The 10,460-nt window shown below is 35.9% G+C and overlaps 1 protein-coding gene across 4 annotated transcripts in view; it reads right to left on the bottom strand.

Moving 5' to 3' along the window:
* Positions 1–1,483: 1,483 nt before the first annotated feature.
* Positions 1,484–10,460, bottom strand: part of LOC104010003 (neurabin-1) — a 43,773-nt gene continuing 34,796 nt past the window's right edge. For 3 of the 4 annotated variants that reach the window (XM_087733312.1, XM_087733311.1, XM_087733313.1), the window contains exons 17-19: positions 9,358–9,474; positions 4,286–4,474; positions 1,484–2,895 (exon numbers count right to left, since the gene is read on the bottom strand). In XM_087733312.1, coding sequence (XP_087589438.1) covers positions 2,728–2,895; positions 4,286–4,474; positions 9,358–9,474 — 474 coding nt within the window. In that variant the 3' untranslated portion in view covers positions 1,484–2,727. The remainder of the gene's footprint in view (positions 2,896–4,285; positions 4,475–9,357; positions 9,475–10,460) is intronic. The other variant, XM_087733314.1, reaches the window with a different exon arrangement.

The following is a 10,460-nucleotide window of genomic DNA, read 5'->3' as shown; positions in this document are numbered from 1 at the left end:
TGTGAGGTGGTGACTGGCGTACCTTTCAATCCACATGGCTACAAGTGAGGAGAATCTATAGCTATTCTCTTCTTCAGCCCTGCAAGAGGATATATGTTAGAAATTCCACATATTGTAAAATGAGGCCTGTACAAAAGTTAGAGGGAACACTTGCAGCTGTTGATTTTGCTAAACTAAAGCTGAAAGTTACAGCAAGGGATTCAAAAACCTCTGAAGCTTTTACGCTGTTTTAAATGTTTAACTAACTTAACTGAACTGATTTTAGTAATACCTGAGAACTACAAGAGATGTTTCTAAAGAAAAGCTAACACAGTCTGTTTTCTAGAAAGTCTGTTGAAGTATTTCATATGGTATTATTGAAATAAAACCTCTTTCATGCTCTCAGCTAGCTACTGATTGAAAACTTGCCGTGTAATTACCTTTGTATCCATCTCCTCACCCGCCACCCTGAATGATTGTGGTGAAAACACAAATGTAGTAATATTTTGGTTTACAATGTTTAACCCTACTTACAAGTTTGATCTTTGATTACTTTTGATTTAAATAGAAGTCAGAAGATATTTTTTGTGTTTAATATTTTCATTACTGTACTGAAGTCGTTGCTAGCACACTGGTTAAGTTGAAGTGAATCACTGTAGAAAATTAGTATACTAGCTCAGCTATCAAAATGCTGAGACTAATAGTTTTGTATGCTAATGAGCTCAGTCTTACACTGTAAAATTAATCTTGGTTTGTGCTAACTTAATTTTTTGAAAGAATCACTACATTTATTCATTAAAACTATTTTAAAAATTAAACTTTAAGTTGGGTGATTTTGTGGCTTAGTACTAAGCTAGTTCCATGGAGCCAGCCCTCTTCTTTAGCATCTGACAGATGTTAAATGCTGTGGTCTGTGATAATCAATATTCTTATGCTCAGGTGCCAGGTGAGTTTATCATCCCTGCTATGGCCCCCGTTTAACCACAAGAGCTCTGCACACAGGCAAACCTTTGAAACTATTATTTCCACTAGTCTCCTTCCTGAGAAACAAACTCTTCACAGGGTGCAACATTCAGTTCAGTAGGCTTAAAGGAAAAAGGTCGCATCAGTATTCTCTGTTCTAGCTGAAAGCACTTAACTGAGAAGTAAACTTCCTTGACTGAATTAATTGAAGGGTGGTTTTACATGTGTGATCCTAAGCATTTGATCATTCCATACTTGTAATTCCCTTCTCTTTGATTAGTAGGGCAGCATTCCTCTCTAGCTCAAGGTCTGTAAGTTTGGAGTACAAACTCAAAGCTACTGGAAACAAAGTAAATAAGTTAAGAGTTGTTTCTTAATGCACAAAACTGAAAATTGACCCTCTTTGTAAAAGTAATTATTACCAAGATTTTCAAACTTTATTTTGGAAGTGCTTAGTGTGCAAAAGCATTTCCACAGAGTCCTTTTGCTGAAATTCATAAGACATTTATGTGAAAAAATAACAACTGTGAAACACCAACAGTGAATTTCATTCATTTAATTAAAATGAAAACCAGTCCATAGATTTAAAGGAGAACTTGGTCCACATAAACGAATTATTAAGTTTTGTTCTAGTCCATTCTAAGGTGGAATTGATATTTAAACTATTCTATGTTTCTGGAATAATCTAATTAAAGGAAGTGCTGTTGTAGCATCTCTAGAAAATAGTATGTAAATATACAAAACACCAATTCATGTTCTAAGCTATTCTGAGAATCAAATCCTCCTTTAAAGAGAAATAATCTGTAGTCTACAATCAGACATTTAAATACAACACAGAAACCCAGTGCTTCAGTGGTAATTTTTCCTACAATTCTTCCCTCAGTATTTTAAGTTTGAAAAACAGTATAGTTTAAAATTAGCAAATATATAAATTTGGTCCGCAAAAATCTTGTAGCAGGTAGAAAAGAGAAATACATGTATTGCAAATTGATCTTATTCATAGCATAAATCTATAAAACTATGTATTATTTAGGAAAAATACGTTAAAAAAGATCTTATTTATAGGTTTAAACGTTGTCCCAACACCATACAGGTAGTGTACAGAAAACTTAATATTATGCTTAGTATATGTAGTTTGTGAAAACTACTTAACATTTCTTGTTATTTTCTCAGTAAATTGCAACACATAGAATTCAAAACCAATGTGCTACTACAGTGAACTTTGAACAAAAATCCCAGAAATACAAGAATTTAAACAAAATAATCCATAAATTTGAAATACATGCTTTCTTTTTAAATTAATTTGACATTACTGTTTTCTTAAACTTAATTTTTACTGTACATCTTTAGTGGCAACAGATAAACAGACTGTCAGAGACTGAATTTGTTGGCAGGATTTTTCTATTGTCCCTCTATCAGATTCAACTCTATCAAATGCTAGTTGACTAATACTGGAATGATTTTTAATACAGTATTCTACTTTTCACGAACATCAATTTCAATGTAAAGGGCATATGAGGTCTTAGAAGCACAAATTTTACTTAAGGCAGAAAGTTAAATTATTGTCTATTAGTACAGGCAGAGTCAACTAGGAATAAAAATACTGAAAACATTATTTCATTTTATTGGGTTGCAATAGGGAGGGACCATAATTAAAAAGTAAAAAACCACCTACCATGTTAAACTGTTGCACTTTCCCTCATCCCTCAATTGTACAATTATATACAAATCTGCTGAACTTCCTCAAGATGAAGTAAGTCTGTGCTAAAATAAAACAGGATCATTTTAGCAGCTTGATTCAAGAGTGGTTGCCACTCTGCCAGTCTTGCGAACTTCTCTCTCCTTCTTTTGAACCTTTTCCTTCTGCTTTTCCAGTTTTTCTTGTGTTTTTCTAATATCCTTAATTTTTTTCTTTATTGTTGATCGGTCGTTTTGACTGGAAACTCCCAAAGCCTTTGAAGAGGAGGAAAAAAAGAAAAATACCTCATTAATTTTTCCAACAGCACTGTCAACAGTGTTTGTGCATGAACAGTTTAAGAAAGTGCTATTCACTTTGCTTCAAGATAGTCTATTTATTTGAAAAATAAGGACCCAGGTCCTCAAGAGCATTGTAAATGATCATCTAGGTAACAAGGTAAGTAAGGAAACAAGGGCCTACTCTTGTTCAGTTGTGAAATAACAGCATCTCATTGCATTTTACAAACATGTAGACACCTGACAATTTCCACCAAATAGCATAATAAGTAGTAGTCTCAAAATATTTTTCTAGCTCTTTTTATACAAGAGGAATTTATATTTAGTAACTACTCTTTAATTTTTGATAGTAAGGTTTTTAAAGTGTGTCATTAAGAAGTGTATTCAGTAAGCAAATGGTACACTTTGATTTTTTTGATCAACAGGTGGCAGTACCCGATTCTAAGTTACAGCACTTGCTCACACTCCATGGAACTCCTAATGGCATTAGGCATCAATTAAGCTTTAAGCGTCAACATCCAAAGTTCCCCAAATACAGTCATTTGACAGACCAGAACATGTATTTCCTCTGTGTTCAAGAAAATATTTAATTAACAAAATACAGTACATTTAGTGTTGCACATCTATTCTAAAATGCAGGTATCTTTTGGAGACTGAAGTTAGACACTTTTTTCCTCCCCAAAAAACTCAAATCCTACTATTGATCATTAACAATAATTTGCCTTATGCCAGAATAGACCAGTGAACCTCATTTTAGTCACGCATCTTGCCTGTCCAAAATGCAATCTGATAATCTAATGAGAAAGAAAAACTGAAGGAGTTTACTAGCACTATAAGGGATACATACCATGCAGCTTCTGAAGGTAAAATGGCAAGAAAAGGCTCAAAAGAAAGATTTAGAATAGATTTTTTCAGCAGGAATTAAAACCAAAAACATTTAAAAGGTCACCAGATAGGATTTTAGCCTTCCCATTTGAAGAGGAGATGCGGAAGAAACAGATTTCTAAAACTGGATCCTGCAATTCTATTCATTTGAATTGGCTGGATCTTCATTTTGGTATGACCTTATGCTGAAACTGATGATAGATGTATCAGGCCCCTTTGGGGAATTATGCTTACTTGGATTACCTCAAGATGCAAACAAGGAAGAAATACTTGGTATTTTTCTGATTAAAAACAGCTTGTCTTTAATTGTACAATCAATTACTAAATTCTCATCTAACTGCATAGTCTCCAAGTATTTCAAAAGCAAAACTCTATTCCTTAAAAAGCCATGAAAACAGGAAAATAGACTTTGTAGGTTAAAAATATACCTGAATAAGCAGTGAAATTTATACAGTTACAAATCTATCCTGGGATATTCACATACCTTTAACTTCTCACTGTCGAGCTGCATTAACTGCTGTCCATCTATGTTCATAGCTGTGAACTCTGTAATATACTGCTCCATGTTCATTCCCATTAACCAGTGGCATACTTGCTGGGTGGTCCATTCAGAAATAGGTCTACTGTGCCATTGATTTTGCTTTCCTGTTGTTGCAAATTCATCATCTAATGCCTAACCAATTGAGAAAAGTCACCATAAGCAATGTTTTACTTGACTATATGTTGAATTCTAGTTGCCAATTGAGTTTGATTAACAAAATGCATTTTTAAACATACTCTAGCTCCAAAAGGACTTAAGTTCTTGAGATCACAGTTTATAGTCAGCTTGCCTAGGAGTTTGCTATAAACAAAAAGACGCTACAACATTCAACACAAACTAAGTCAGAAATAGAGAACATAAATGGTTTTCTCTAAGAAACTATATCGCAAAGCATTTGCTTAAACTTGATGTATCTTAACAATGAACAAGCTTCCTCAGTTAGTCGGTTAAGGTAGCTCAATCCTAATGTTGGAATCTGCCTTACACAGCATCAAGAAGAATCAGGTAGCACTTCAACTGTATTATTGATTATTGTTAAGTGAAGGAAATCCAGAATAAAAGCAATTTTAGTAGTCAGTAGATCTGGTGACTGTTCCAGGTACAGTTTTATTAAATTTGGTGCATTTCTAAAAAAAGAGAAGACTGTTTATTGTTTCATCTAATGCCATTATGTCAACATTTTAAAGGGTCTGCCTAGTAGAAGACCATTTCAGAAACATAAGAGCTTGTAGCCTTCCACTGAAAAGACACTTTGGCAGCTCACAGAGCTTTTGAAGCTCCCTGCTTCAATTTCAGTTGGCTTCTGAGGGGAAAAAGGTACTGCTGTTCGTCCTGAAGCACTCCATTACTTCATCACAAAAGAAAAGCTACATAAAACAGAGCTCAGTGTCTGTACAGAAGAAATTCTAGTGCGATACTTGAATCAGTAACATCAGAGTTACCTGAAGTTTTATTAACTATCCAAAATGATCTCTCGCTAGCTCATGATTGAGTACAGGCTGCATTAGACTTGCAGACTGCTCCACTAGACAGCTTCCACTACTTATCAAAGATATTTGCAAAACAGCAGAAAGTACGCGCACTTTTTCCAGCAAGCCTTACACATGTCATTTGTAAACAGAAAACATGGAAATAAGCATCTTTCTCCTGATGGATTTGACCCTGTAAGTTTCAGGGGAACAACTACAGCTCACAGCTGGAGAGATCTCACAAAATCCAACTCCCCTGATGGAAAATTAGAGAGTTGGTTGAATGTAACAAAATAATTCTAGCAATTGCAAGTGAAAGACAGCAAGATGTAGGCCTGCCACACGATCCTCAGAGTGCAACACGGAACATACATCTGAGGTGAAAAAACACAATTTTAAATTTCCAGTGTATCAGACCACTACACATGATTAGAAACAGTTTTGCTTTACCCGGTCTGTGAAACAAAGGGCAGTGGTTACATTAGGAGGCAGTGCAGATAAATAGGAACAAGTTTGTAGAGCAGAACAGTTTGTCCCAAAATCCACGCTACAAGCATTTCAAAGGGTTTTCACTTCTGAATAGCTCTAGTCTGGTCGCAGACTCAGTGGCCACTAGCAGCTGGAACGCACCAGGAACACTGTTGAAGCACATCTGATTTGATTTCCAAGATAAATCAAAGTAAGGCTAGTGGGGACAACCAGGAGATTTACTTCAAAAATGAACTCCTAATCCACATTAAAATGCTTATGTAGAAATAACAAGTGCGAACACATCCACCTTCCTGATGTGCAAAAGAATAGCGGCAATTCTCACAAAATAACAGCAAAGGGCTCTAGAAGAGGTTTTGCTTGAAGTGCCCTATACAGCACCTGTATCAAGACAACTGGGGCACAGTGAGTTTTCTATCCAAGCTATCAAGCTCGAGATGCTTTGTACAGAGAAAGAAGATTCGTTGTATAAATTACTAAAGGAATTTCAAAACGCCCATTTATTTTAAATAATTTTAGATAACAGTATTCTTCAACCTGATATTGTAATATAAAATATATACTGGTAACTTTTTATTTTGTCTCATATTAGCAAGTGTTCATGAATAATACACAAAAAAGGGGAAACTTTTTGCATTTCAAGTTTGACCTGTATCTCAGAGTTGTGTGTGGTCTATCAGCAGCAAGAAATACTAAAATATATATTGCCACATATATGTTTTTTTATATAGATCTACTTTTACCCTTTAGGGGGTGTGTGTGTGTGTGTATGTATATATGTCTGTCTCTCTCTCTATATATCTCCTTTACACTGAGAAATGTGTAAAATGTTTTATTCCAGCTGGAACTCACTCATTAGTTTTATTTAATGCTAGCCATGCAACAACTTCACTTCTGTAATTTCAGAGTGTAAGTACTTGAAGAAGGTGTACTCCTGGCAAACAAAGAAGCCCAGATTCATTGATTCCGCCAGGGGAATGCGGTCCCCTGACAGAATCTCGGAGGCTCTCTGCACCAGTTCCTCCAAGCAGTATGGATTAGAGCAGCTAACAGACTGTACCATGGAGGAGTCCGTCAGACTGAGCTACTAATTTCAGCCTAGGCTTTCGGCATCATCAGTTGCTAATAAACTCCTCCTACTTCATATTGGTAAAGACACAACTCTAAAACCAGAAGAAGTTGTACCAAAAACTGAATCTGTGTTAAAACACTTAGACATCATCTCCTCACAGAAATGGAGGTGAACAGGAAGACATTTAATCCTGTGTAATTTGAATTTTTCACTACTGCACAAGGGAAAAGCACATCTGTAACTATTTTTTCAGAATATCAATAGGAAAGTGAAAAGTGTAGAATACTATGATGAAGAACACTGATTTTTGAGTAATGCTTATGGGTCATTAAATAACACCTCTACATCATTTTTTTTCCAATTGGTTACCATCCTTCCAGAGGCAGAGGGACTGTCCCAAGCTGCTTGTACATTAGAGTTACAGTCCCCAAAACAGCCACCACACACACACATGCAAGATCAGCTGCAAATTCAGAAAGCAGAACTAAAACTACTTATAGGGTATGGAGCATGAGAAAACCATGTGCTCCTGCATAAACACGCAGATGATTCAGAAAGCAAGTACAGAAATACTGAAGGCTCTAAAGATAAAAATACAAAACCCAAGAAAACACCAATGCCATCACACCATTTAACAGATTAAAAACTTTAGAAGAGTAGGAGGGATTACCAGCTAGCTTGCTAACCAACTGTGTGTGGAGGTGCCTTTGCTGTAACTAGCTGACTGCTAGCTGACTCTCACCACGCTGTCACTTCCCCAAGCTGCCTGTGAGTACCTGCCCAGCTGAGACAGACTCTTCAGTGCTGCTCCCATCTCGATTTCTAAGAGGTGTTTCCATCTCCTGTCTACTAACAATTCCAGGATTTGTAGGGCAGCACACAGTAGCTCACTCCTCTGAAAGCAGGGGTTGTTGCACTGGCTAGCATGATCCCGATGAATATTTATGAACCCATCCAAACAACAAGCACCAGATAGAAATTCTACTTGTGAAGGGCTTAAGGTAAGGATTTGAAACATCCAAAATTGCTATAAGATTAGTACTTATTTTTTCCTAGACCTCAATGTATTGTACTACCAATTAAAAAACCTCAAGAACAGAACTACCTATTTTTCTCCACACACAACTGCTTTCCAAAAGAGAGACCAGCTCAGTGTTTATCATTATCCTCAGAACTGACCCTGATAATCAATGTAATTACTGAACAGGTACAAACACCTTTCATTGGTCATATGCGTAAGCAACATATGAACTAGAGAGAACACTAGAATCAGACTCATCTGTAAAAAAAAAAAAAAAAGGCTTAAAATATCACTTCACACATGCACAATTAGTAATAGACAACTTTTGTTTGAGTTTTAGAACCAGAAGTTTACTGGAAGTTGTAACACTGATCAAAGAACAATATTCAAGAAGATATTTAGCTTTGTTAAAATCTTACGATTTATACTACTTGACAGTTTTAGAAACACATATTCCATTCATGAACCATTCCATTCAAAAAAACTGCAGGGAGCACTTGCAATGATAGATATTAACTGGATTTCCTCTTGTTTTCATTAGATCTATGACTGTTATCTCTGATAATAATCTGCAAGAAATTAGTCCACTACTAAAACATGTAAACTAGTTACACAATTTTTGATGCCCCAGATTTTTATGTTAGTGATTTCATATTTATAGCATTGTTTGTAAGACTGTTCTGACTTTCTACACATTACCGGAAAATTTTAAGATTTTCACCAAAGTCTGGTTTAAGATAGCTAATAACAAACCCCCACATTCATGAACCACCATTTGATTTTTTTCTTCAAACTTTATCAGTTTGGCAAGCCCTCTAACTCATTTCTGGAAGATGACTGTGTTCAGCTTTTAATGACTCCTCCTAGTCTACAAAGGATTTAATTTATAAAGATGACCATCAGTCAAACACCGAGTGAGACAATATCTCAGAATATTACCAAAGTGTAGGCTTTAGGTTTCAGCTGCAGCCAAAGGAGTTAGCTTTCCAGGGGGATGAACACTGACTTTCAGGTATTTAGTTTCTACCTATATATCAGAACCACTATATTCTGCCATTTTTTTTTCTTCTGTTTGTTTTTATTTAGATGAGATTTTATGGTAAAACAAACCTGCACAGATGTGAAGGCAAGGTCAAAAATGCTGCGGTTTTCATTCACCTAGGAAGTTGCTTTAAATTAGTGGAACAGAAAGGTGTTATATTTAAAATTAAAAAGTGCAATTTGATCAGACAGAGTTCATTCCAATTTTTATGATATAACTAGGATCAGAACACAAAGGCTGATACAGCATCTACTAGTCCATGCCCTTAGTTCAGCAACAGCTTATGATTCTTTACAGTGCTCTTCAACATTCAAATATGGAAACAGCCATCTAGTTCCACATAACACAAATCTGCTTCTATTAAACATGCTGTAGTGTGAACAACAACATCAACAAGACACATATACACACTTTGAAACTCACCTCATTTGAAGAGAAGGTTAAAGTGTGTGAACGACCTGACAGATTTGGTTCTGTCACTAACCCTGAAAGTTCACAACTTGGCTTGCTATGGTATGTATCATCTATGACAATTCTACTCTGCAAACAAGTGGAAATAACGTTTTATTAACTCACTCCTTGGAACAGCAGGTCATAAGGTGACATTCAAGTAATATTGATTTTTGGTAAAAAAAAAAGATAAAAAAATACTATAACTCAGTTATCTTTAGATCACATATGAAATGCACTCACTACATCAGGCATCTGACTTGCTTTTGTTAAACTTCTGAATTTGAAAACACAATAACAAATTTAAAGCAATATCCCCAATAAGAGCACCTTATGTGGAGAATCAGTCATAACCTGAAATGGTGTTAAAGTACACAAGGAAATACATGTGGTTACTTTTTCAGCAGGCATACCACACTCAGGAAGAAGCAATTTAAGATTCATTTGGTTGAATTATTCATGCCAAGTTTGTATTCAATTGAAACTTACACAAGCACTATGAATGTGCTTCAGAAGGTGCTGTTCTGTTGGCAAGATAAAAATCAGTCCTAATTGTTTATGGTCACTAAGATTCCCGTGGCACGGAAGTGCCCCCATAACTTAGAAAGTTTCTGAAAATGAGAACTAGATTTAGACTTCATAGCGGCCCAGTATTGAGCGACTGTCATTGACAGTGGAACAAATAGGCTGACTTTGTCTGACATAAATTAAGAACTGGAATAGCAAGGAGCTTTCAGCAGCTTGCAGATCAGGGTTTAAATTCGTTCATGAATAGAGAATACAGAGCTTGCATAAGGACAAGCTTTCCCAAAACTCTAAACTCTAATTAAAGATACTGTATTGTATTGCTGTTCATTTTAACAACTTCAGTGAGGGTGGTGAAGCACTGGAACAGGTTGCCCAGAGAGGTGGTTAGACGCCCCATCCCTAGAAACATTCAATGTCAGGTTGGACAGGGCTCTGAGCAACCTGATGTAGTTGAAGATGTCCCTGCTCATTGCAGGAGGGGTTGGAATAGATGGCCTTTAAAAATCTGTTTCAACCCAAACTACTCTATGATTCAGTTTTGAGGTGGT

Source organism: Nipponia nippon, unplaced genomic scaffold (genome assembly GCF_047370975.1).
Source record: "Nipponia nippon isolate SJK-2023a ecotype South Korea unplaced genomic scaffold, ASM4737097v1 scaffold_5, whole genome shotgun sequence".
Classification (NCBI taxonomy): domain Eukaryota; kingdom Metazoa; phylum Chordata; class Aves; order Pelecaniformes; family Threskiornithidae; genus Nipponia; species Nipponia nippon.
The sequence above is the reverse complement of the archived record's forward strand: the minus strand, read 5'-3'. Positions and strand labels throughout refer to the sequence as shown.